Genomic DNA, 24,398 nt, shown 5'->3' on the forward strand with positions numbered 1-24,398 from the left:
GCAAAGCATTCAGGCATTGGACACGCTATGGTAAACAAACTACATTGTCTGGTAGATATCATTCTAATTGTCCTTTTTTTGGGTTTGCCGTGTGCTTCCCTTGACCCTCTTCCTTTTTATTTTTCTACTCTAAACCTCATGAATTACTATGAAATAAAAACTGGGCATTCGAGGAACTTCTTCACTTTATTTTTCCCCCTCCCTTCCCGGTATCGTTTTGTCCTCTCAGCTTCTACTCCTTTTTTTTGGGTCTTCCTCCTCTCTTCAGAAGACCTGGAGATGTGTTTTTTTTTTGTTCAGTAGGGCTTTAGTGTTTTTTCACAAAAGCCTTCACGCTTTATTTTTTCTCTGTTTTTTATTGTTTTTTATTTATATTTTTGCCGAATACTGTCGACGAAACTGGCAGAAGCTTTCCACAAAGAAACAAGAGAGAGAGAGAGATCAAAAATGAAACAATAGACCAAGCATTTCAGCACGGGAGCTCTGACAGTTGTTTCCAGTAAAACAAATGTGCGCATGGCGCTCCGAACCATCTCCATCGCCACCATCCCACCATCCTCTCCCCTGTGGGTTTCCTTGACCTTCCTAACTAACAACTTAACCAGCCCTGCCCCATCTTCCCTCAATGTGTGTCCTGCATGCTCTTACGACCTCACCATCCTCATCATACTCTGTAAGCTCCCTCTCATGGCTTTTGCTGTGGTTTGTGTTTGTGTTCTGGTGTGTTCAGCTGGCTTGGCATGCTGCTTTAGCCTGAAATAGCAGATCCGCTGCTACCGTTAGCTTTGTATACCCAGTATAAGTTTCATTCAAACGCACAGCTAGCTTCACTCAGTGTGGCTTGCTCATCAGTAGTGGTAGTGAACCATTCAGCACATGTTAAGCATGCTTATCAGCGTCTGAATTAACCCCAAATAATCGGAATTAAGCAAAAGCACAGTAGTCTATAGTAAGCTTGTGATGTAACAGCTACTAACCCCTCAGAACCAACCAATCCAACCAAACCGTAGGGAACTCATTTCTGACACCATCAAAGATAAAGAAAATATGCCGCAGAAATATTTTCTTTACCTGTCCCTTCTAAGAGCGAGATTAACACGCCTGATGAGAGAACCCAGAGCTGCTAGTGAGTCGCAGCAACCCCAGTGTCTGTACTGGCCACTGTACATCAGAGAGATGCTCCTACTCCTGCTAATGGAAGAATGTCTGTCAAACACAGGCCAGAAGGTCATCAGTGGATCTTTCCCCTCCCCTTCTCTCCTTCCACTCCTCGCAGGTCACCATTTCAGTGGACGGTATCCTCACCACTACGGGCTACACGCAGGAGGACTACACCATGCTCGGCTCTGACGATTTCTTCTACGTCGGGGGGAGTCCCAGTACTGCGGATTTACCTGGTTCGCCCGTCAGCAACAACTTCATGGGCTGCCTCAAAGAGGTAGGTATTTCTTGACGACAAGAAGGCTGATGGCTAATGATGTTGTCTTGAAAAGCCCAATGGAAAATGATCCAATCGATTCTTTCCTGTGTCTAGTGAGCTCTCCCATTGGTTAGGCCTTCAGGAGCTGGACTGAAGGTTTTACACATCAAATTAGCTAATGACATAACTAGGACGTGACAGAGGAATCAAAGGAATTGTCATTCTCAGAAATATTTGTAAGGTTATAAAGATGTTCTTCTTGTTTTCAGGTTCTTGAAAAAGAGCAAAAGCGGTCCACGAGAACTAGTTTAAGGCTGGTAATGAATGCAAATAGATACATTTACATTTACGGCATTTAGCTGACGCTCTTATCCAGAGCGACTTACAAGGTTACCCGTATTACAGAGGTGGACCAATGTAGTGTTAGGAGTCTTGCCCAAGGACTCTTATTGGTGTAGCGCAGCATAGTCACCCAGACCGGGAATCAAACCCCAGTCTCCCACATGGTGTAATAGCTCACTGGCAGGTAGTGGTGTTATCTGTTGCACCACACCAAGCCAAGATGTTCTTGATGATCTTTTCTGATATGTTCTGAACTATCCAGGAATGTCCCCTCCCAATTATAACAAGTATTTACAGGGTGTATATTATACATTTTTTTTAAAGTAAAAACCTTTAGTGAAATGCCTTTTTAAGCCATATTGCTTCTCAAGAAGCCCCTCTAAACAGAAGTTAGTCAAGTTAGGAAGTTAAGAGAATGTCCATTATTGGCTGGGATTTCAACAAAAGCTCACCTGATTTCATTTAAAGGGTCCACAGAATGCATTTAATACATATTTTAATATTTACATGTTGTTTAATATAGAAATAGTAAGTATGTGACTTCGGTTGGGGGCGAAACATGCTCAAATATGGTTTCACAAGTCTATTTACCACCCTGTTATTTTATCTCAAAATGAAAAATGCTGATTTTTCTTTTATTGTGAGCTCATGGAAAAAAAAGAGAAAACCCCAAGAGCTCTATTGGCTCATTTACATCTCTGCGACAAATCGCAGTATCCATACAGTATAGATTTTGGAAGTAATGATGAATAAGCAGGTGTCCCAATACTTTTGTCCATATAGTGTATATGTTGCTAATTTGAAGCAATGTTAACTCACAAAATCTATGTTCTAGTATAGTATATAGTGTAAGAATGTAATACAGTGCCAATGAGGTGCTACAAAGAGTTCTTTGAGTGATGCCACAGCAGAACCATTTTGGTAACTGAAGTACTGATGGACAATCAAAGCATAACTGAGGGACTGGCAGCCAATCAGAGAGTAACATAGGTACTGGTAGCCAATCAGAGAGTAATTGAAGTACTGATGACCAATCTGTGACAAATCACAGTAGCCATACAGTATAGATTTGCATAGCATAGCCTAGTATAAGTAGTATAGAGGCCTTCAGGAGCTGAACTGAAGGTCTAAGACATTTTTTGGAAATAATGTAAACATTCAGATTACATCAAGCCTGTAGATTTAAACTGCTTTACACCAGTGCAATACTGCAAATAGAGAGTAAGTGTAATGTGTGTACAATAAGCATAAGCTAATGTAAATATTCAGCATTTCTATGGTGTAATTATGTGTTACATTTGTCATTTTTCTTTGTACTACTGTGAGGGACGATGCACCCAAGTTTTTCACTCACCTTTACACCTGTGTAATGTGACGTGACAATGAACGTGATAGAAAGTGACGGAGGAATCAAAGAGAAATCTGATTGGCAGTGGATTGGACCAATTTTGAGGTTCTATACCTGCAGGTCCTAGATACATTCACTTAAAAAGACTCTTAACGATGGCTATGCGTGATGCCGTAGAAGAACCACTTCCCTCATAAGCCTCTCACTTCATGGTTCTCTGGAAAAACAGAAGTGGCACTTCTGTGGCACTGGTTCTCAGTCTGTCCTATGGCATCACTTCGTAATTCTGACAGGTTGCAGTGAACTACAGAAAGTGCAGATATGAGGCATGACCTCCTTTGCTTCATTTGTACGATAAAGGGAGAAATGGCTTTTCACAAAGACCAAACTTTGAAGGATGGAGGTACTGAGACAGATGTGATAAAGCATAATCAATTACCTGATCTATCAGTTTCCAGTGGAACTGCCCATAGCTTTCAGAGAATGTGCATAAATACGGACGAAATCGATGACAAATATGGACTCTAGGTTCTGTGCTGAGCATAAATGAGCTTTAACAGTCCTAAAAGATGGAATTGAGTTGCTTACATATAGTAAAAGATTCAGTACATGTGTTACACAGCTTGTTTGCTGGTTGTGATGTTGCTGTTTCAATAGGAATTATTACAATAACAGTTAACACATGATGCATTGTTCCGCCCTAGCCATGGATAGTGGTCTCTCTCTCTCTCTCTCACTCTCTCTCTCTCTCTCTCTCACTCTCTCTCACTCTCTCATGCAGCACATCATATGTCCTTGTCAGGGTGGTGAGGGTAGAACAAGTTGGAACAGAAAGTTGGAGCAGAATAATAGATTTAATAAAGCTTATCTGCCGAGAAGGATAGAGTGGACATCAGTATCTGTAGAGCTCCCCTGTAATGAAATTCACTGGACTTATACATTTTCTCCCGACTTGAAATTGTTTCAGCTGTATTTAATTTGGCTTTTCAATTGCGGTAAATCATTTGATTAAGGTTGCAGTGGCCGGAGAAGAAGCCTGTGTGATTGGGTGAGATGAGATTCTGCATGCCGGTCGGTATGCATCAGGCTCTGAACGCAACTTCAGCCACGGCGTCAGGGAATTTATTCCACAGCGCAGAATCCTCCGAGTGATAAAACTGAGCTGTAATCTAGCAGAGTAAGCTATAGCCTACATTACAGCGTTTGTTCGGTACTGACATAGTGCAGTGTCCTGCTCTTTCAACTGCTGTTCTCTAGAATAAATGTAGTCTTCCTTCAGGCCTGGAGGCCATAATCACTGAATAGATTGTTCCTTAATTTAGGTAGAAGTGGGCAGTTAATCTATAGGCAGGATAATGGTGGGATTCTGAGTAAATCTTCTCAGTTTTACATCATCGTGAGGCCATGGTGGACTGGCCAGATCGTAGCTCTGCATCATAGCTTGACCCAGTACAAACATCAGTCAGTATTAATGTGCCATCTGTAATCATATGATGGTAATTTGTCATTTCTGTGTATTGCAAAACTTGACGTCCAAATGTCTGTGGACACCCCAAATACATACACACACAGCTTGTCTAGTGCCCGTAAATAAGTACTGCCAATAGAATAGGTCTCTTTGAAGCAGATAAGCAACATATAACCTATTGGCACCATGTCTAATGCCAGGCTAGAGGAGCTGTGTGAATGATGGATGGCGCTCCATCCAATACTTTTAGGGATGAGTTGGAGATGAGGTGGGGTGGTGATCATCCAACATTCTGACTTTGCTGATGTTCTTTTTGCTGAATTCCATCAAATTCTTACAGCAATGCTCCTCCAAAATCTAGTAGAAAACCTTCTTCCCTGGACAGTCGAGACAGTTACTTGGACCCATTTTGGTTACTGAAGTACTGATGGCCAATCAGAGTGTAACTAAAGTACTGATGGCCAATCAGAGCATAAGTAAAGTACTGATGGCCAATCAGAGAGTAACTGAGGAACTCATAGACGATCAGAGAGTAACATAGGTACTGATAGCCAGTCTGAGAGTAATTGAAATACTGATATCCAATCAGAGAGTAACTGAAGTTCTGATGGCCAATCAGAGCGTAACCAAAGTACTGATGGCCAATCAGAGAGTAACTAAGGTACTGTTAGCCAATCAGAGAGTAACATAGGTACTGGTTGCCAATCAGAGAGTAACTGAAGTACTGAAGGCCAATCAGAGCATAACTAAAGTACTGATGGCCAATCAGAGAGTAACTGAGTTACTGGTAACCAATCAGAGTGTAACTGAAGTACTGATGGCCAGTCAGAGCATAACCAAAGTACTGCTGGTCAATCAGAGCATAACCAAAGTACTGATGGCCAATCAGAGTGTAACCAAAGTACTGATGGCCAATCAGAAAGTAACTGAGGTACTGGTAGCCAATCAGAGAGTAACATAGGTACTGGTAGCCTATCAGAGAGTAACTGAAGTACTGATGGCCAATCAGAGTGTAACCAAAGTACTGATGGACAATCAGAGAGTAACTGAGGTACTGGTAGCCAATCAGAGAGTAACATAGGTATTGGTAGCCAATCAGAGAGTAACTGAGGTACTGGTAGCCAATCAGAGAGTAACATAGGTACTGGTAGCCAATCAGAGAGTAACTGAAGTTCTGATGGCCAATCACAGAGTAACTAAAATACTGATAGCCAATGAAATTTGAAGCAATTTTAACCCTAGGTTCTAGTATAGTATGTAGTGTAGGAATGTAATACAGTGCCAATGAGGTGCTACAAAGAGTTCTTTGAGTGATGCCACAGCAGAACCATTTAGGTTCCATAAAGAACCTTTTCTGTAAAAGATGTTAGTGTGAAGAACCTTAAAACATTTAAGAGGTTCTTCACACACCTCTCTTGTACAGAAAAGGCTCTTAATGGAACCATTATGGAAAAATGGATTGCTCCAAGAACCTTTTGTAGCACCTTTATTTTGAAGGGTGTTCTGGAGTCTGGAGAAGTTCATCTATCGCTGCAGTTTGGAATGCTAACACACCGAGTTGTTTGAATAAAGACTCATTACGAGACCCCTGTCTCACCCCGAGCTCAGCAAAATTGGAGCCCATTTCTGAGATTACAGTAATCAGTTTCATAAGTGCTGTGATGTAACCGGCGCTTGTGCAACACTGGTACCTGCAGTGCTGGCAGGATGAGCAGCGTGTTTGGAGCTTCTAGAGCCAGACGGATCAGAAACTGTGGCCTTTGCCTGCAATCACAGCCTCTCACTCTGATTTATAGGAGGGATTTGCAGCAATTATGATGAAAGGCAAAATGTATGGCACAGATTATGTTCAGATTTTGTATTGAGCTGAGTACAGGCATGTGACGTGCTGTATAATACCAGCTACCATGACTGATAGGACTGATAGGACCCATGTTCCCCGTTAAGTTACATAATTTGAAGAGGTTTCCTGAAAGTACTGTGGTCTTCAACACTCTCAAACACGCACACGGACTGGCACATGCATGTAAGGGCTTTGGAGTGACCTCAATTGGAGAGTAGTGGCTCATCGCAAATGTCAGTGCAGTGCCTCGGAGAATATGTGAAGCCAAACATTTATGCAACACGTTTCGGCTAATTGTCACCACTGAATCACACTAAGCTGATAACAGTGTTGTTTTGCGGTGCGTAGTCATCGATTTTAGAGCACTGTAGCCCCTAAGCCCATAGCCTGTAATCTCTGTAGTCTAATGAAGCATTATACAGGGCATGCTGTCATCTCTCTGGATTGCATAAACGCTTGGAATCACTTGCCATAGCAATACCTGGTGTCGTTTCATATACTATAGGATATTAAATCTGCTGGAAATGCATTAACTGAGTATTTAGTTGTTGTTGTTGTTTGATGTATAAATAATGTACCAATGCTCAGTTATGTTTTTACAAGTCAATTTACCACCCTGTTATTTTGCCTTAGAATGAAATATGTTAAATTTCCTTTTATAAAAGGCTAACAGTATAGCTCTGCTCTGATTGGCTTGTTTACGGCACCGGCAATGGCAAACAGAACCCATATATTAAAGCATAGCTTTAACGCTGTTTTCCCGGGTCTTACCAAAACCGCTGCTGTCCTCTCCCAGTGTCCTCTCACTGCGATGTGCTGTTAGCAAGCCAAGGACAGCAGTGGCAACAGTGGTTTCCTCTTCTGGTCTGGTAGTGAAGGGAGCAGATAACAGAAAAAAGCCAGTGCCGGCTAGCATTAGCGCTAGCACAAATGCCTCTTAGCTTCCCTTCTGCAGACACTGGCACAGTAAACACTGGCACAGGCAAAAGCCACGACCCAAGGCCTGGTTCTTGTAGCATCCCGTATTCCCATAACTAGCAGAGACGCGAGGTGATGAGCGACTCTCCAACATCATATTCTCCTGAAGTCGCTGTCTCATTTTGCCAGCTTTGACTAGGGCTTTCGCTAGTGGGCGTGGTTTATGCAAATGTTGAGGGTGTAAATATAACGAGTCAAGACTGTGATGTAACAGTTTTGGGGTTTTGCAATTGGCTCATTTCCAGCTCTGTTTTGGTTCTGCTGGATTTTCTTTAGATGATGGAACAGCAGGGTTGTGGGGTTCACATTTTGTCACATTCATGTACCAAACTTAGATTTTTTAACTCTATCTTATTAAATGCATTTTGACATAGTAATAAAACTTATACAATGTGAATTTTAATATCCTAAACTATTCAACAAACTGTATTTTTAGACTTTTAACAATTTAAATTTTAATATTCAGTAAAAAAAATAAACAAGAGAATGAAATATAAACATGATAAACTTTATTTATCTATTTACATTTATTTTTGTAAAGTTATCTGCCTTGAGATTTGACCTCTATTCTTGAAATGTCATGAATTCTGGAAATTCAGAATTTCTGAGGATTTTCAGCTTTCTAAACCCCTCTAAACACTCCCTTAACAGGTGTAATACACACTAAAGTGTATTAATCAGTAACTACATGGACTTCTGCACAAACTAGGACTGTTCTTTGGTAATAGAAGTCTATAATAATGCCATCGAAGCAGCTGATGCATTTCATTCGCGCTTTCGCTGGGTTCAACACTGGCGGGCCACAGGCTTTTTAATTGGTTAAAGCTCTGTTCATTATTCTGGACTGGACTCTGGGTTTTATTTACAGCTTACAGCTTATTAGTATCCCACTAATCACTTACAGCAGTCAATTTAATCTGACACTTATCTGCAACCAAATTGCCTTAATATTATGGAAAAAAAAAATGATTCCAAACTTTTGAACGCTAATGCAGTTTCAGAAAGTGTTGCTCATGAAGTTCTCACTGCCTGTATGAGGGCTCCAGCTGACCGGACTGTCACCCTGTCCAAAACGTTCACAGCATGGCTCTCTCTCCCAAGCAGATAACACACACCCAGTGTCAAATCTGTACTGGCCTGAGGCCTGTGAGTGCCCCCTCAGTGACTCTTACACTTCTCCTTTCAGCAGAGTGGCCTCCAGTGGCCTGTAGCACATCTCTACCACATCTGGAGAGGCTGATAGATTTATGTACAAGCTTAGATACAAGGTTTTATGATTATTATGATTATTATCCTTTTTTTCTGTGTTCATTTTTTAGTTACTTATTTTTCTATTATATGAGCTGGCAGTACAGGAATGCCTTTAGTTGCAGTGTTTTTAAAGAGCAGGGACTTGAGAAGCACTCCACCTTGTGGCCTGGAATGCTAACTGCAGGCAAAATACATTACAGAGAGTGGTGGCATTTATGAGCAGTCATTTAATACGGTATTATTCTTATAAACAAAATGAAGGGCAACATCTAACTGAATAAAGTCCATTCAAATATTTATGTATTACTATTTTTACAGTATAATGTAATAATACAGTATAATGGCATTGTAATGCGTATATTCACCTTAACAAGGGAGTCATTTGTAGCTGACTACTTATTATTTTTGGTTCTGTAAAACATCCAAGGGATATATGTATGGAGAACCATTTAAAGGTTTAAAAAAAGAAGGATCTTTTCATATTTACCCCTAGTTTCTTTTACAGAAATAATATTTTTATGGCATCACTCAAAGAACCTTAAAAAGAATGTGGGCTATTACCAAAGAATAGCCCCATCAGTCTGTACAGGAGACCCTGTAGTTACTTGTGACCACTTAAATGCAAGACTACATTCAAATTAAAAGCCCTCAGCACATTGTTGTAATTGTGATTTCTGCACAAACTAGGGCTGTTCTTTGGTAATAGATATCTATAATAATGCCATCGAAGCAGCTGTTGCATTTCATTCGCGCTCTCGCTGGGTTCAACACTGGCGGGCCACAGGCTTTTTAAGGGGTTAAAGCTCTGTTCATTATTCTGGACTGGACTCTGGGTTTTATTTACAGCTTACAGCTTATTAGTATCCCACTAATCACTTACAGCAGTTATTTTTTGACACTTTGACCTCAAACAAAATATGGGCTATTACCAAAGAATAGCCCCACCAGTCTGTACAGGAGTCCCTGTAGTTACTTGTGACCACTTGAATGCATAGACTACCTTCAAATTAAAAGCCCAGCTCAGCACATTGTTGTAATTGTGATTTCTGCACAAACTAGGAAAACTGAGCAGTATGTGAGGGGCGCAGACCAATTTCTGGCCTCCCATTCGTGTTTCAGGCCAGTCGGAGCTTAGCACTCAGACTGTGAGAGTAATCTAGTAGTGTGTACTGGTCAGTTACTCAATCTAAACGGGCCCCGTCAATAGCCAATGAAAATAGAGCATGGAAAGAGCAGTCTTTAGGCTGTTATAGGCTATTAGTTTCTTATTTGAATTTTACGTTCCACCTTAAATGATGCACTTGCTACATCATTCTGGCGCTAGTACTTGTAGGATACTGTATGTAGGGCAGCCTCCATAATGTGCTGTGCTACTCACCTCACCTCAACTCTCTCTACAGTCTGTACAGATCTTGCTGACTCCATGTTCCCACTCACGACCTCCCCCAAAGGCATTTAGTAGCGTGAGTCTGCATCTCATAGGTAACAGTGAAGTCGTGTAGTGTATGATCCCTGATTGGTTAGTGTGTGATGGACATTCTTTGCATTTGCCAGCGAAGCTCAACGGGGAAGTTTGAAAGACCTGGGCTTTTCCTGCTCTCCTACGGCTTTAAAAGTCATGTACCCAAGGCTTAAGGTGGTCATATTGAAGCAGGCAAGAGGGAAGAGGGAAGCCCACTCCCACTCTTTCAGACCAGTGCATTTGGGCCAGAGCCTGAAGGACATTAATCAGCATACAGCTAGGTGTGTATGTGTGTGTGTGTTCGCACAGGGGTCTGCTGGCACTAATGACTAGTGAGGACTAGGAGCTTTCAGCACCTCTGAGCTGAAGTCGGGCTCTTCCCTGAGGCGGCACCATCACACTCACTGTCTCCGGCATGTTCGTGGTGGCTGTCATTTGTCACTGTGTCGGGCAGCTCCTCTGAAAGCACGCTCCAGAGCCTCCTGAGCCTGTCCTGCTCTCCTGCTGCGAACTGGGTCAGAACAGCAGAGTTTTGACAGATGGGTCGACCCACTGTGTAACCCTGCCGCTCCAGCTGATCCGTTTGGATGAGCTTTGTAGAAATGGTAATATCTGGCGCGTGTTTTTAGAGGGAGAGAAACAGTGAAGGTGGTTTGACTCTGACGTTGTTGGTGGTGGCTAGGCTACGTACAAGGACAGCTGACAGTGGATTGAGGAAATGTCTGTTGGTGTTTCTGGTCCTGTTTAGCACAATTTGGAGATTGGTGTGCTCAGACAGGCCTGGGTCAATTCATCTGTTAATTGTCAGGTGTTGTAGGTCTGTTTGAGCAGGGAAATTAGAAGCTGGGCTAATTTCTGACATTGCCCCCCCAGCAACCCTGCTGCAAAGATCTGCTCTTCTGACGAGAAGCTCGAAGAACAGTTTTGGCCCACTCTCTGTTTGATTTTTTGGTGTCAGCTGCTCAATTTTCCTAAGAACATTCTATCTGCCATGGACAAAAGTACAGAAGTTTAGGCTTCTAAAGTTTAGGCCTCAGTTAGCAGCTGTTACTGGTCCTACTCGGCTGGAAAAAGCCAAGGACAAACATCCAGGCCAGCTCAAACTGGTCAAGCTGGTTAAGGTGGTGACTGGCTTAGCTCTTGACCAGCACAGCATATGCATTTGATGGGTTAATGGTTGGTCGACAAGCATAATCAACCTGACCAAGCTAGACAACCAGCATGAACAAGCTTGACCATGCTGGTTGACCAGCATGGCAAAATTGCTAATTGCTAACATAACTGTGATTAACCGAACTGTGATAAATGATTGAGACAGTGCCAACCCTACTACATCTAGGAGGTAGATTTTAAAGTATATATAGTTCAGTGTAGTGGAGGATAAAGCCAGCCACTGATGAGTTTGGAGAAAAGTGCTGCTACCCAGTTCCCAAATAGCCAATTGTGCTCTCTCTGACTGGCTGCATGACCTGGAATTCATAAGAATCATAGTTGCAGTGCCTTAACATTGGGATACTCCTTGGGTTGTAGATTGACCTGCTCAAACTGGTTCAGTTCATCTGTTAATTGTCAGGTTTTGCCGATATTATTCCAGTCTAAGCCCTCTAAGACCCAATTAATAAGGCATTAGTACATTTGGGGTTCGGGGTGCATATTTGATTGTATTGCTAAAAGGCTACATAGGCTACAATATAGAACACAAAATAAAGAACACCTGCTACAATCAATAAGGCCCTACTGAAACCCTGCTGGCTTTGTAAATCCATTTTTACATGTTGTGCTGGCTGTATGTGGATTGGGTCATTGGGATACTCCTTGGCTTGTAGATTGACCTGCTCAGACACAGCTGGTTCAGTTCATCTGTTAATTGTCAGGTTTAGTCGATCTATCTGAGAAGGGAAATTAGCAGCTGTGCTGGACACTGGTTGTCCAGGAATCCTGCGGTAGAGAATTTCTGTCTTCTGATATGCAACAGTGTTGGATTTTTGGGGTCAGCTGCTCCATTTTCCTGAGAAATTAGTGTGGGATTCTTTGCTGCTTCAAAAGACGAAAACAGTAAAGACAGACTTACTGGCTACACAATATAAAATTTCGGCATCATCATCACAATGTGGGCATGTGCGAGCATCTATTGAGCAAACCAGGCATGACATGGGCAAGAAAACACTCCTTTACACTGAGAGGAAGAAACTCTGTTGCAGATTTCTTACTGTTCTCTTTTTCCATGACAGATTTACCAGACGTTACATCTTCCAATATTACTTATTTTACTCCAATCTTTGAAACACAGAAGGTTAGATTAATATCATAACATGTTGTATCATTGAGTTCTGGTGTTATCTGCTGAAAATTCCTTATTTTCTAATATCACAATATTAAATATATTACAGACAATGCAATGTCAATTTTCCAATATTGTGCAGGCCTACTTTTCTCTTCTGCTGAAACCTTAATTCGGCTTTGTAATTCAGTTTTTAGATGCTGGGTATATGTACATTGGGATTATGCCGAGTATATGTACTGGAGTATATGTACATTGGGATTATGTACATCGATATATGTACATTGGGATTATGTTCATGGGTATATGTACATTGGGGTTATGCTGGGTATATGTACATTGGGATTATGTACATGGGTGTACATACATTGGGATTATGATGGGTATATGGACATTGGGATTGTGCTGGGTATATGTACATTGGAATTGTGTACACCGATATATGTACAATGGGATTATGTACATGGGTATATGTACACTGGGATTATGCACATGGGCATATATACATTGGGATTATGCTGGGTATATGTACATTGGGATTATGTACATGGGTATATGTACACTGATATTATGTACTTGAGTATGTGTACATTTGGATTATGCTGATTATATGTACATTGGGATTATGTACATGGGTATACATCATATATACATTGGGATTATGTACATGGGTATACGTACATTGGGATTGTGCTGGGTATATGTAAATTGGGATTGTGTACATGGGTATATATACATTGAGATTATGTACATGGGTATACGTACATTGGGATTATGCTGGGGGTATATACAATAGGATTATGTACATGGGTATATGTACATTGGGATGCTTCTTGACTTTGAGCTCAGACTGCTCAGACACACCTGGTTCAGTAAATCTGTTTATTGTCTGAGTGTTTTATCCCTACGCAGGGGTATTAGTCCTGCAGGAACCTTGCTATAATTTAGTCCTGCACTTTCTGTTTGATTTTGGTGTCAACTCCACCATTTTCTCTTTGCTTCTTTAAAAGAACTACAAAAGAACAACAATAAATCCAGACTTACTTTGCTCCTACTTAGAAATGTATTCATGGCTTGACTGAAGCCCTACTGGCTTTGTAAATCCATTTTTGGATGCTGTGCTGGGTCTGTTTAGATGGACATTGGGATGCTCCTTGATCCATGGCGCCCCACCACAGCAGGCCATCAAGCCACCCAGTGCTGGGCCTTCATGCAAAACATCAAGCAAGTGCCACCTGGCACCCTTGACTGGTGAATAATCTATACCAATTTCCAACTTTTCTCCAGTTTGACCCAGGAGCCATTAATTCTATGAGAGCGGTGGGCAGGCTCTGTCGGCAGAGATTTATAGTATGCGCAGACAGCTGTGGATGATGAATGGGCGTGTCATTACGGGCCCACCGCAGACCGAGCGGGGGCCAGGGGCGCACGCTGGACCTCGCTAATGCACATGGCCACTCTTCCAGCGCCCACTCTTCTCACAACATGGCTGCCGCGGCTAAGCCGCAGTCCTAAACCCCCGTCAGACATCTCAATCTCTTGCTGCTCTCTCGCCGACTTTATCAAACCGGCACGCGCAGCCAGGGGCTGATGGCCTTTCTGTAGCTGCCGTATTACGGCCAGGGTTTATGGTGTCTCTATGATTGTGGAGAAATGTGTGGTAAATGGCTTGTGGGATAAATCGCTTCCTGTTCAGCCAAACCTTACATAAGAACTTCAGCTATCTCCACGCAGGGTCCAACCCAGCCCCCCCTCCTGTAACGCCACCACCACCAGTTTATTTCAGAGCGAGTCTGCAAGGCGAGATAACGGCCTGATGAAATTCTACTCCGTCCACATATTCAAACAAGTTTCATTCTGCCTCCACACTCAGTCAGCCTTCATATTCACTCAGGGCTGAATCCATTTCATCTACAGACTTTAAATAGGCAGATGCTCGGTATGAGTCTGTTCCTGGCTATCTATAGAATAAGGCTCAATTACTACCGCCTCTATTTTCTCATGTCCCTGCGGACACACCTTACACCAGGTGCTGATAGATAAAGCTCCGGCATTATATTCAAATGCCATGATTGCATGGATGCTGTTTCAAAGCGACGACCTGCCAGTCCTCGCCCCCTAAGGGAACAAATATTTGTCCTCAGCAGTGATGTTTTTTGGCCCTGAGTGACATCACTAACCTTTCGCCGGCGATTAATCACCGTTTTCGCAAAGTCAATTAATTCAATTTGGGGCTCCTGAGAGGATCATTGCGAGGAACAGTCTGAGCACTTTCGACACGTAAAATGCGATTTCAGAAGTCCAGAGCAGATTGGTTCAGAGCAGAGACTGGACATTTCGCGTTACTGGGCAGCTCCCCAGCTGGAATTAGCCAGCTGACATTTCGTGTGCCGATTTGAGTTCATCAAAATGACAGCGCTTTTGGATGGCATTAAACGGAGGGGTATCAGCTTCTGTCACGGAACGACGGCCTCTCATGATGAGCACAGATTTCCGAGGTGAAGCCTGATAATGAAAGATAGTGGGGAAATGCAGCAGGTACGCCTCTCAGAGGATAAATAGGAGGCCTAATATTACTGATAACAACACCCCTTTTTGCACCTCTTGTGGAGGGGAAGAGGGGTGCGGATTGCACATCACGGCTTCAGACCGCTATGAACAACGCTCGCTGTCTGATTCTGGATCTGCTGGTGTTCCCTTGAAATATGTATCACAGCCACTGATAATGGCAGTGAATATTGAGCTGGGGAAATGCACTGACCTCATATGGATAATTAGGATTGACCTGGAGCCAGATAAGCTTGGCCCCGTGTCATTTGAATATTACTTGTTGGCTAAAGCAACAGAGACACAGGCCTGCTGAAAGACAAATCAATATCCAGTCAGTTTCATCAGATTTATAGGACTCTCCTCTATTAAAAAAAAAGCCTTTTGGTATCAACATATATGTATGAGTATGTCCAAATGTTTGTGGACACACGTTCTCATGAATGCATTCAGCTACTTGAAGTTACACCCAATTCCTGATACAGATGTGTAAATGCTTGTTTAGTCCCTTAGTTGTTTAGTAGAAGTGTTGCCAGTAGAATAGGACTATCTGGAGCAGATAAACAACATGGTTAGTAAATCAAAGCCCCCCAGCATTAAGCCGTTGAGCAGTGGAACTGTGTTCTATGGAAGGTTGTTGCTCCATTTAATACTTTTGGGATGGGTTGGGGATGAGGTGAGGTGGTGGTCATCTTGAACATCTTGACCTCACTAATGCTCTTGTCACTGAATGCAATCAAATTCTCACAGCAATGCATGGAAATCAGGACAGTAGAGACAGTTGCTCTAACAAAAACAGAATAAACACTTTTTTGCAAGCTATTATTATTAATAAAAGATATAATGATGATATCACTTCCACAAGACAGACCATCTGCACGTTTTTTTGAAAGGAGGTACTAAAAGATTGGATGGAGGTTCTCCAGGTGGTCGGGCGAGTGGACTTAGGTGCTGCCACTATGAGCAGAGGATCGCTGGTTCGAATTCCAGGTAATTGCTGCTTGCCATCAGCAACCAGAGCCTGAGAGAGAACAGTTGGCCTTGCTCTCTCTGGTTGGGTAGATGGTTGCACTGGCAGCAGAAACGGTGGTTGGTTGCAAACATACATCATCAGACGTTTTTTTTTTTTTTTTTAACTGGACAATTTCACTCTCCAGACTTCCCAAGAGGCAAGTAGCCATGTTTGCAATAGACATTGATCATTTTACCCTAAACACTTTTTAACACCCTTGATTTCAGAAGAAATAATGAATGAGCTGGTGTCCCAATACTTTTGTCCATCTAATGTATAAATGTCCCTAGGCTAGTATTGATTTAAGGTGGTGAAATGATGTGTGTATATATATATATATATATATATACATATTGACCCAAGATATTTGCAGTGGTGGTGTTAAACATTTGGCCTTCAGGGTATGTGTGAAATTTAACAGAGTCAGAGTAGGTCAATCCATCTGAACCTTCGGAAATTACGGGCTGAAAGTGCTGGCTGCTGTCTAAAACAACAATAATGACAGCGGCAATCTGTTTCCTGTCCTGAGAAAGTGCTTTGGAGCTTGTGTGTGAGAGACGCGTTGTTCCTGACCTATGCATGGCTTTGTTTGAGGAATGGATCCCCCCCGGGATGGCGATATTTATGATGTGGCTGATAAGGCTGGTGGAGGAGGCTTGTCCTCCGCAGGGAAAACAGACAATCTCTCACTGCTGCACTTTCCTTCAGGCCAGAGAGAGATAGAAAGACAGAGAGAGAGAGAGAGAGATAGAAAGAGAGAGATGGGCCGATTTACAGCCGCATCCGCCAGGATTATCTGTAATCTCAGGCTGAGAAACGTGGCTGATTCCTGCAACTGTGGCTAGACTATATCCAGAGAGCTATGAGGCTCAAAAACATACCCAAGAAGAAAGCCACCCTTCAGAGGGAAATTTAGTGCAGGTGGGCAGCTTCACACTTCAGAACATCTACCATGGCCATCAAACGTTTATGCCTACTGAAACTCTGTTGCTAATCCATTTGTGGGTGTTGTCCTAGGTGTATGTAGTAGATAGACACTGGAACACTCCTTGATCCAATTGTTGCTAATTTCTGACACTGTTACCTGCATACCTGCAAAGTTTCAATAATGCTATAATTTGCTATTATTTTCAGCATATTTTGCAACTTTTAGCTTCAGCAGATCTTACCTCAATAATTCTTCTTTTTGCAAGCTATTATTATTAATAAAAGATATAATGATGATATCACTTCCACAAGACAGACCATCTGCACGTTTTATTGAAAGGAGGTACTAAAAGATTGGATGGTTCTCCAGGTGGTCGGGCGAGTGGACATAGTGGTGCTGCCACTATGAGCAGAGGATCGCTGGTTCGAATTCCAGGTAATTGCTGCCTGCCATCAGCAACCAGAGCCTGAGAGAGAACAGTTGGCCTTGCTTTCTCTGGTTGGGTAGATGGTTGCACGGGCAGCAGAAACGGTGGTTGGTTGCAGACATACATCATCAAAAGTTTTTTTTTTTTTTAACTGGACAATTTCACTCTCCAGACTTCCAAAGAGGCCCTGTAAGTTTTTGCAAGTTCATTTATTAAAATTACATATACAATACAAGGACAAAAGTATTTGGACACTGGCTCATTCATGGAGGAGCATTGCTGTGAGGATTTGATTGCATTCAGTGACAAGAACATTAGTGAGGTCAGGATGTTGGATGATCACTATCGCACCTCATGCTAAAAGTACTGGATCAATCATTCCAGAGAACATAGTTCTTCCACTGCGCCACAGCTCAATGCTGGGGGGCTTTATCCCCTCTACCCCATGCCTGGCAATAGGCAGCATGGTGCCAATAGGTTGATAGGTTTATCTACTCCAGAGAGTCCTATTCGACTGGCAGTACTTCTCTACAGGGACTAGACAAGCTGTGTGTGTGTTTGTGTGTGTGTGCATTTGCAATCTGGGCAATTTAAAATAGCTGGATGCGTTCATTAGAAGGGGTGTCCACAAACCTTTGGACACACTGTCCAGTGTATTTTGAAAAACTAAGTGTATTGAACTTTAAATAAGCAATTTTTGATTCACATGATCAGGGTTGGGGTAAACTCACTGTAGATGGACGTTTACCTTTTCCGCAGACATTGAGCCACAAGGAGCCACAGCATGATGTCAGATTAAAAAAAAAAAAACTTCTGGCATCTCTGCGTCTTCATCACAAAGAGGGCCACCACTGATTTTGTCAAGCTATTACCATGACTATCAGCAAAAGCACTCCCTAATGCACAAGACACCCAGACTACAATTAATTACCATTGAGAGGCATTTCATGTAGAGAGCTGGCCTGACCTGTTGGTATTAGTGGGTCATTTTCTGCATATAATCAACACGCTCTTGTCTTTCTGTTCATCCCCAGCACCGGAAAGCCTCTCCTCCACCACTCATTAGCCTTACCTCCTTAGCCTCCCTACAGTACCTTATAAGCATATCTTCACACTCACCACGCAACCTTTTGCTTCTTCTGTCTCCGTCAATGCAGGTTGTCTACAAAAACAATGACATCAGGTTGGAGCTGTCCCGGCTGGCTCGTATCGTGGATCCCAAGATGAAGATCCAGGGAGACGTGGTGTTTAAGTGTGAGAACGTGGCCACTCTTGACCCAATCTCCTTTGAAACGCCCGAGGCCTACATCAGCCTACCTAAGTGGAACACCAAGCGCATGGGCTCCATCTCCTTTGACTTCCGCACCTCCGAGCCCAACGGACTGATCCTGTTCACTCATGGAAAGCCCCAGGACAGGAAGGCCCCTGGCAGCCAGAAGAACACCAAGGTGGACTTCTTTGCAGTGGAGCTGCTGGATGGAAGCCTCTACCTCCTGCTGGATATGGGCTCAGGCACCATCAAGGTGAAGGCCACGCAGAACAAGGTGAACGATGGGGCATGGTACCATGTGGACATCCAGAGAGACGGAAGATCAGGTTAGTGTGTGTCCATCACAGCTGATATATATATATCAGCTGGAAAAACCTTCTAAATTTCAATGAAGGTCAGTGTAGAAATATTTAATTCCAGGTCATTTTGGAGCCTTTCTATTGGTCCAGTCATTATGAAATCCTGACACATGTAAAGAACACTGCCATGGAGACAAAATAGAGATACAAGGTTTTAAGTGACAGCAGTGATACAGCAATCAAAATACTGCTATACCTGTACTATACCTCTACTACCCTACAGTCTATTAAAAGACATTGGTTAATACAGTGACATGATTTAAGATACACCTGCATTACCTTGACCAAAATAACTACATTGGATTAAATCAATGTGTTTATTCATCAAAGCATCTATAAAAAATTATTTGGAGCTGTGATTGGCCAGGATGCTCACAGCACACAGTAACAACACTGTAATTAACACATGATTTATTGTGCAGCTCCAGCTCACAAACACCCTTCTTCTGTGAAGCATTTCCATTGACATTTGTAATTTGAGCCTCAGAAACCAAGGAAATATTGCAAAACACAATGTCTCACTTTTTTGAAGTAAATGAGCTCAATGTCAATCATTGACTGTCTCGTTTTAAAATACACCACTGCTTTAGTGATGTCACACAAACCAATGCATTTACATTTGGCCACCTATTTAGCCTACATCACTTTAGCCCCTCCCATTCACATAAGTGAAGTTATAAGGAGTGTTTCAGCCAAGACAGACGTCTTTAGAGTGAGATACAATACAGGGCAACTATTCGGAACAGCTTGTTTTGCCGATCGTGGAGATTCTACTTTATCTGAGCTGAATTGGGTCTCCTTGCTTGAAGTATTATTTTATTGGATAGCATGACTGCATCAACCGGCTGCCTCGCCTAGCATTTCAGTCATGCCAGCCGTTGCCTTTGCCCAGCAGTACTACTACACTGACCCCCGACCTTGCCCAGCATGGCTACCGTATCGGCCTCGCCCAGCATTGCAACATGCCAGCAGCTGCCCTTGCTCAGCATTGTTACCGCTGCTGTAATGTCACTACCGTGCCGGCCTCCCCCAGCATCGCTGCCGTGCTGTTAGCATCGCTGCTGTACTGTTAGCATTGCTGCTTGGCCAGCTTGTTTAAATCAGGAACGCCAGCCTTGTCCAGCATCGCTACCGCATCGACCACCAGTCTAGAGTCCTTTACCAGGCAGGGTCACTGGCATGTGAAACATAATAGAGGTCATTTTATGCCACAGCGTCTTTTGCTAAATAAAGAGTGAATATTTTGGTTCCAAACTCCCCATTGTTGAAATACCTTGCTTCGGTAAAACCTCTACAAGGTTACTCGTATTACAGAGGTGGGACAATGTAGTGTTAGGAGTCTTGCCCAAGGCTTTGTTGGTGTAGCGCAGCATAGTCACCCAGACTGGGAATCAAACCACACATATCTCCAGCATGGTGTGGTAGCTCAGTGGTAGATACTGGTGTTATCTGTTGCGCTATACCAACCTCTCAGCAAACCTTCTTGTTTAAATAGCAGTCTTCAAGAAAGGCGTAAAGAGAGATTTAAAAAAGGCCACATAAAATATGTCGGAAAAAATCAGAAATATTAATAATAATAATAAGTTGAAATTTGCTCCTGCTAAATATCCTTGCATGGGGTCAATTTTCACATTTCCCATCACCCTGGTGACATTTGGTCTCCACAGAGAGGTATGTGTTTTTAATTCCATCAACAATTTAATTTAATTAAAACCATAATTTACTTTCCACTGAGAACAACTCGCAGCGTATTGGTTAGGCTAATCGAATAGGGACGAGGCAGACGCACAAAATGTGTTTTTTGTATTAGCGTCCGCCATGTCTGTCCCTCGTTGTTCTGTCATGCTTCATAATGCGCTGCTCTTTGCCTGTGTGTTATCAGCAAATGGCAGGAGATCTGCGCATGCTGAATAAACACTCACTGTCAATGCTAGTTAATCATGCCGGTCCTTTTACCGACTTAGTAAGAACTCTGACTGTCTTACATCGTGCCATGAACACAGTTGGGCAGGAGCGAGGAAACATATTCCATACAATTGGAGAAACATCTAGCATCTAGCAGAGGAGGGCTAGGGCTCGAGCCTGTATCCTCCACAGCGCTTAAGTCTTTCTGCCTATTTGCATTTTATCTCTCTCTCTCTCTCTCTCTCTCTCTCTCTCTCTCTCTCTCTCTCTCGTCCTTGAATCTCTGCACTCGGCCCAATCGATCAGCAACTACTCCATATCACTTCATAGCACAAGGTTCTCCGGGAAGATCTCTGGGGATATTAATAATGCAGCCTATTAGACAATGGTGTTCACGGGACTGGGCCGATGTCACTTCAGCAGAGATTAGCCCTATTGATCCCTTCCTCCCCACCCAGACTGCTTAGTTTACACTTTACATCTGTGTGTATCTGAGGGAGGAGGCTTTACACATCCCCAACAAGGTCATAAACACAGGATAAGCCTCTAATGCAGCACTCCCTCTCTCTCTCTCTCTTTCTCAATCTGTCTCTGTCTCTCGCCCACTCTCTCCATACGTACCCCTCCGGAGAACACCGTGCAGTAATTCTGAATGCACAAGTTTGGAGTTCAGACCCACCCCTAATCCTCCCTCTCTCAGATGTCGTCTCGCAGGACGGCTGTGTAACAACTTTGTTTTCCTACAAATCACCATGGCATTTCGGCAAACGGGATTTCCGGGATCGCATCCGAGGCAGATGGCACACAAAACCCACAAATCCAGAAATCATCTTCAGACAAACTTTTACAGTGTGTTTGAGGCAGATCTGGGCATCTCTGTGACCCAGGCTGGCCAGTATGATGGTTTTTATGGGGTATTTTGATCAATTACATCATAATAAAAATGAACAAATAAAAAAATTCTGAATTTCCATTTTTGCTGTTGTTTTTTTTTTTTTTTTTTTTTTTACTTTTTAACGTAATCTGAATCAGGCAGTTGTTCTTTACACTGGGCCACAATTTCATGATGAATGGACCAATAGAAATACTCCAAAATGACTTAAAATAAAATATTTTCTCATAGACTTCCATTGAAAGTTTAGAAGTTTTCTCCGTCTCCTGTAAAGTTGAAGAGGGACATGCCTGAAGCCCCTCCTCCTCCCAATCTAACGTTCTATAAGTTCTCTCTCTACTTTCTGTGATGACAAATTTTTCACAACCCACGACCTCCCTCCTCCCCTCCGGCCTAGCTCTCAGTCCTACAAATCCAAACTGTATGATTGTCAGGTCAAAGGTTTGCTCATATTCGGCTCCTCTTTCTCTCCTCTAGGAACTATCTCAGTGAACAGTCGGCGTACGCCTTTCACCGCCAGTGGGGAGAGTGAAATCTTGGACCTAGAAGGGGATATGTACCTGGGTGGCCTCCCTGACAACCGGGCCGGCCTTATCCTACCCACCGAACTGTGGACCGCCATGCTGAACTATGGCTACGTGGGCTGCATTCGGGACTTGTTCATCGACGGGCGCAGTAAGGACATCAGGCAGATAGCGGAGGCCCAGAACGGAGCTGGCATCAAGCCCTCCTGTAACAAGGTGTCGAGCAAGCAGTGTGAAAGCTACCCCTGCAAGAACAAGGGCGTGTGCAAGGAGGGCTGGAACCGCTTTATCTGCGATTGCACCGACACAGGCTACTGGTCCCGCACCTGCGAGAGAGGTGAGTGAGTGAACATCCCAGTGCGGCCTGAACATTATTGGAGTGTCAGACTTCAGGACAGTAGTGTGTAGGTGTGATTAGGTGGGTCAGTAGTAGGTAAGTAAGGCAGTAGTTCTGTATTCTGGTTGGGCGGCATAATATGCACAAAATTACCATATTGCAGTTAAATTACTGCTCCATTTGCTATGAGATAATCCCTGATGTGATTAAAAAAAACAGACTAAATTACTTACAGTTGTTGGATGAGGTGAATTCGCTAACCATCCACAGATGTTAATCTGCACAAATAAAAAAAAAACTCATTAATTTGAGTTTATTTGTATATTGCAGCTTTCTGCAGTGACAATACTGTAAAGGCCAATATCATAATAACGAATAACAAGCTATAAATTGTGCAGTGCTAGTCTTAGCCTAGTCTTCGTTAAATCCGTTAAGTCTCAGAAATCCTAAATCTGTGTTTTTTCTCTAATTAGCTTAATCTTACCCTTGGGGTCACAGCATATACATCTACCAAATATGCACCATTAATAACGCTCCAGGGCCGTGAGCACTACAGTCACCAATCACAAGCTGAATGGGACTTGTCCCTCCCAACCAGCCTTAACACAAGCACAAGTGTATTCCCCAGGGATTTACTGGAGGCGTCCCGAAACCATAACTGGCGCTGCTTTTTCTGGCCAATCCTCCTCCTCCTCACCTCTGTTACCTGGAAGCTGATTTCATGCCATCTTGCAATTGGAGAGAAGAGAAAAGCAGCATTTAGTAGAAGCTGCTTTTAGTGGAGTATACATACACAGTGTACACTACCCGGACGTGTTTTTGAGATTTTTACATTGAGAGAATGGACTACATGGGGGACGCCATGTACTCTTGATGTTGTGGTTTGCTGTATGTTAATATGTAATATTAAAACCATGAAGAAAAAAGTCCAGCTTGTCCTATGCAGCAGCTGTAATTGAATGTAGGCAATGAGGGGGTGGGACTTAAGGAGGGGACTGCTGAAGGGGATTGGTTGTCCCGTTACCTCGTTTGTCCCGTTAGTTTCTGCTCGTTTGCTTGATTCCTCATGCTCTTCCACTCCTCCACTACATCCTTCGAGGGCCTACACCCTTAAAAATGATGGTGGTTCGAGTGATGCCATAGAAAGCAACTTTTGGTTCCTTGAAAACCATGAATATTTGAACCAAGTTTGTAAGAGAGATGTGTGTGAATGCAGAATCCTTTAAAGGTCTAAAGAACCATCACTTGATGTAAGGAACCAATTCAAAGGTCCTTCACACTCTTTTACACACATCTGTATTACAAACATGGTTTTAAATGCACCCAAAAATGGTCCTTCTGTGGCATCACTCAACCAACCATTTGAAACACCTTCTTCACCTCTATTTTTGAGAGTGCACCCTAGAGGAACATGGAGGAGTGGGCACGAAGGAAGGAGCAGGAGGAATTAAGCAAGTGAGCAGTAATGGAGGTAACGGGACAGCTGATCCACTCTAGTAAATCACCAAATTTACTGTTGATTACATTTGAAAAAAGGGGAAGAAATGAGGAGATGATTGAAGGGAGGCGAGGACAGCAGCCTAACCTTGTAAGTCGCTCTGGATAAGAGCGTCTGCTAAATGCAGTAAATGTAAATGTAAAAGTAAGCAGCAGTAGGAAAGTCGCGGGGTGGTTGGTGTGGCTCAACGGCTAAAACCACTAGCTGTCAGTAAGCTATTACACCATGTGGGAGACCAGGGTTCAATTCCCAGTCTGGGTGACTGTGGGTGCTGCGCTACACTAATAAGAGTCCTTGGGCAAGACT

The 24,398-nt window shown here is 43.0% G+C and overlaps 1 protein-coding gene across 14 annotated transcripts in view; it reads left to right on the forward strand.

The window, feature by feature from the left end:
* nrxn3a (neurexin 3a) overlaps window positions 1–24,398 on the forward strand; it is a 472,173-nt gene that overhangs the window by 115,588 nt on the left and 332,187 nt on the right. For all 14 annotated transcript variants that reach the window (XR_011980513.1, XR_011980514.1, XR_011980515.1 and 11 more), the window contains exons 7-9: window positions 1,277–1,438; window positions 18,465–18,903; window positions 22,211–22,594. Coding sequence is in view for 11 of the 14 variants with exons in the window: in XM_072689054.1 (XP_072545155.1) it covers window positions 1,277–1,438; window positions 18,465–18,903; window positions 22,211–22,594 (985 nt within the window). In the remaining 3 variants the exon portion in view is untranslated. The remainder of the gene's footprint in view (window positions 1–1,276; window positions 1,439–18,464; window positions 18,904–22,210; window positions 22,595–24,398) is intronic.

Source organism: Salminus brasiliensis, chromosome 10 (assembly GCF_030463535.1).
Source record: "Salminus brasiliensis chromosome 10, fSalBra1.hap2, whole genome shotgun sequence".
NCBI lineage: Eukaryota > Metazoa > Chordata > Actinopteri > Characiformes > Bryconidae > Salminus > Salminus brasiliensis.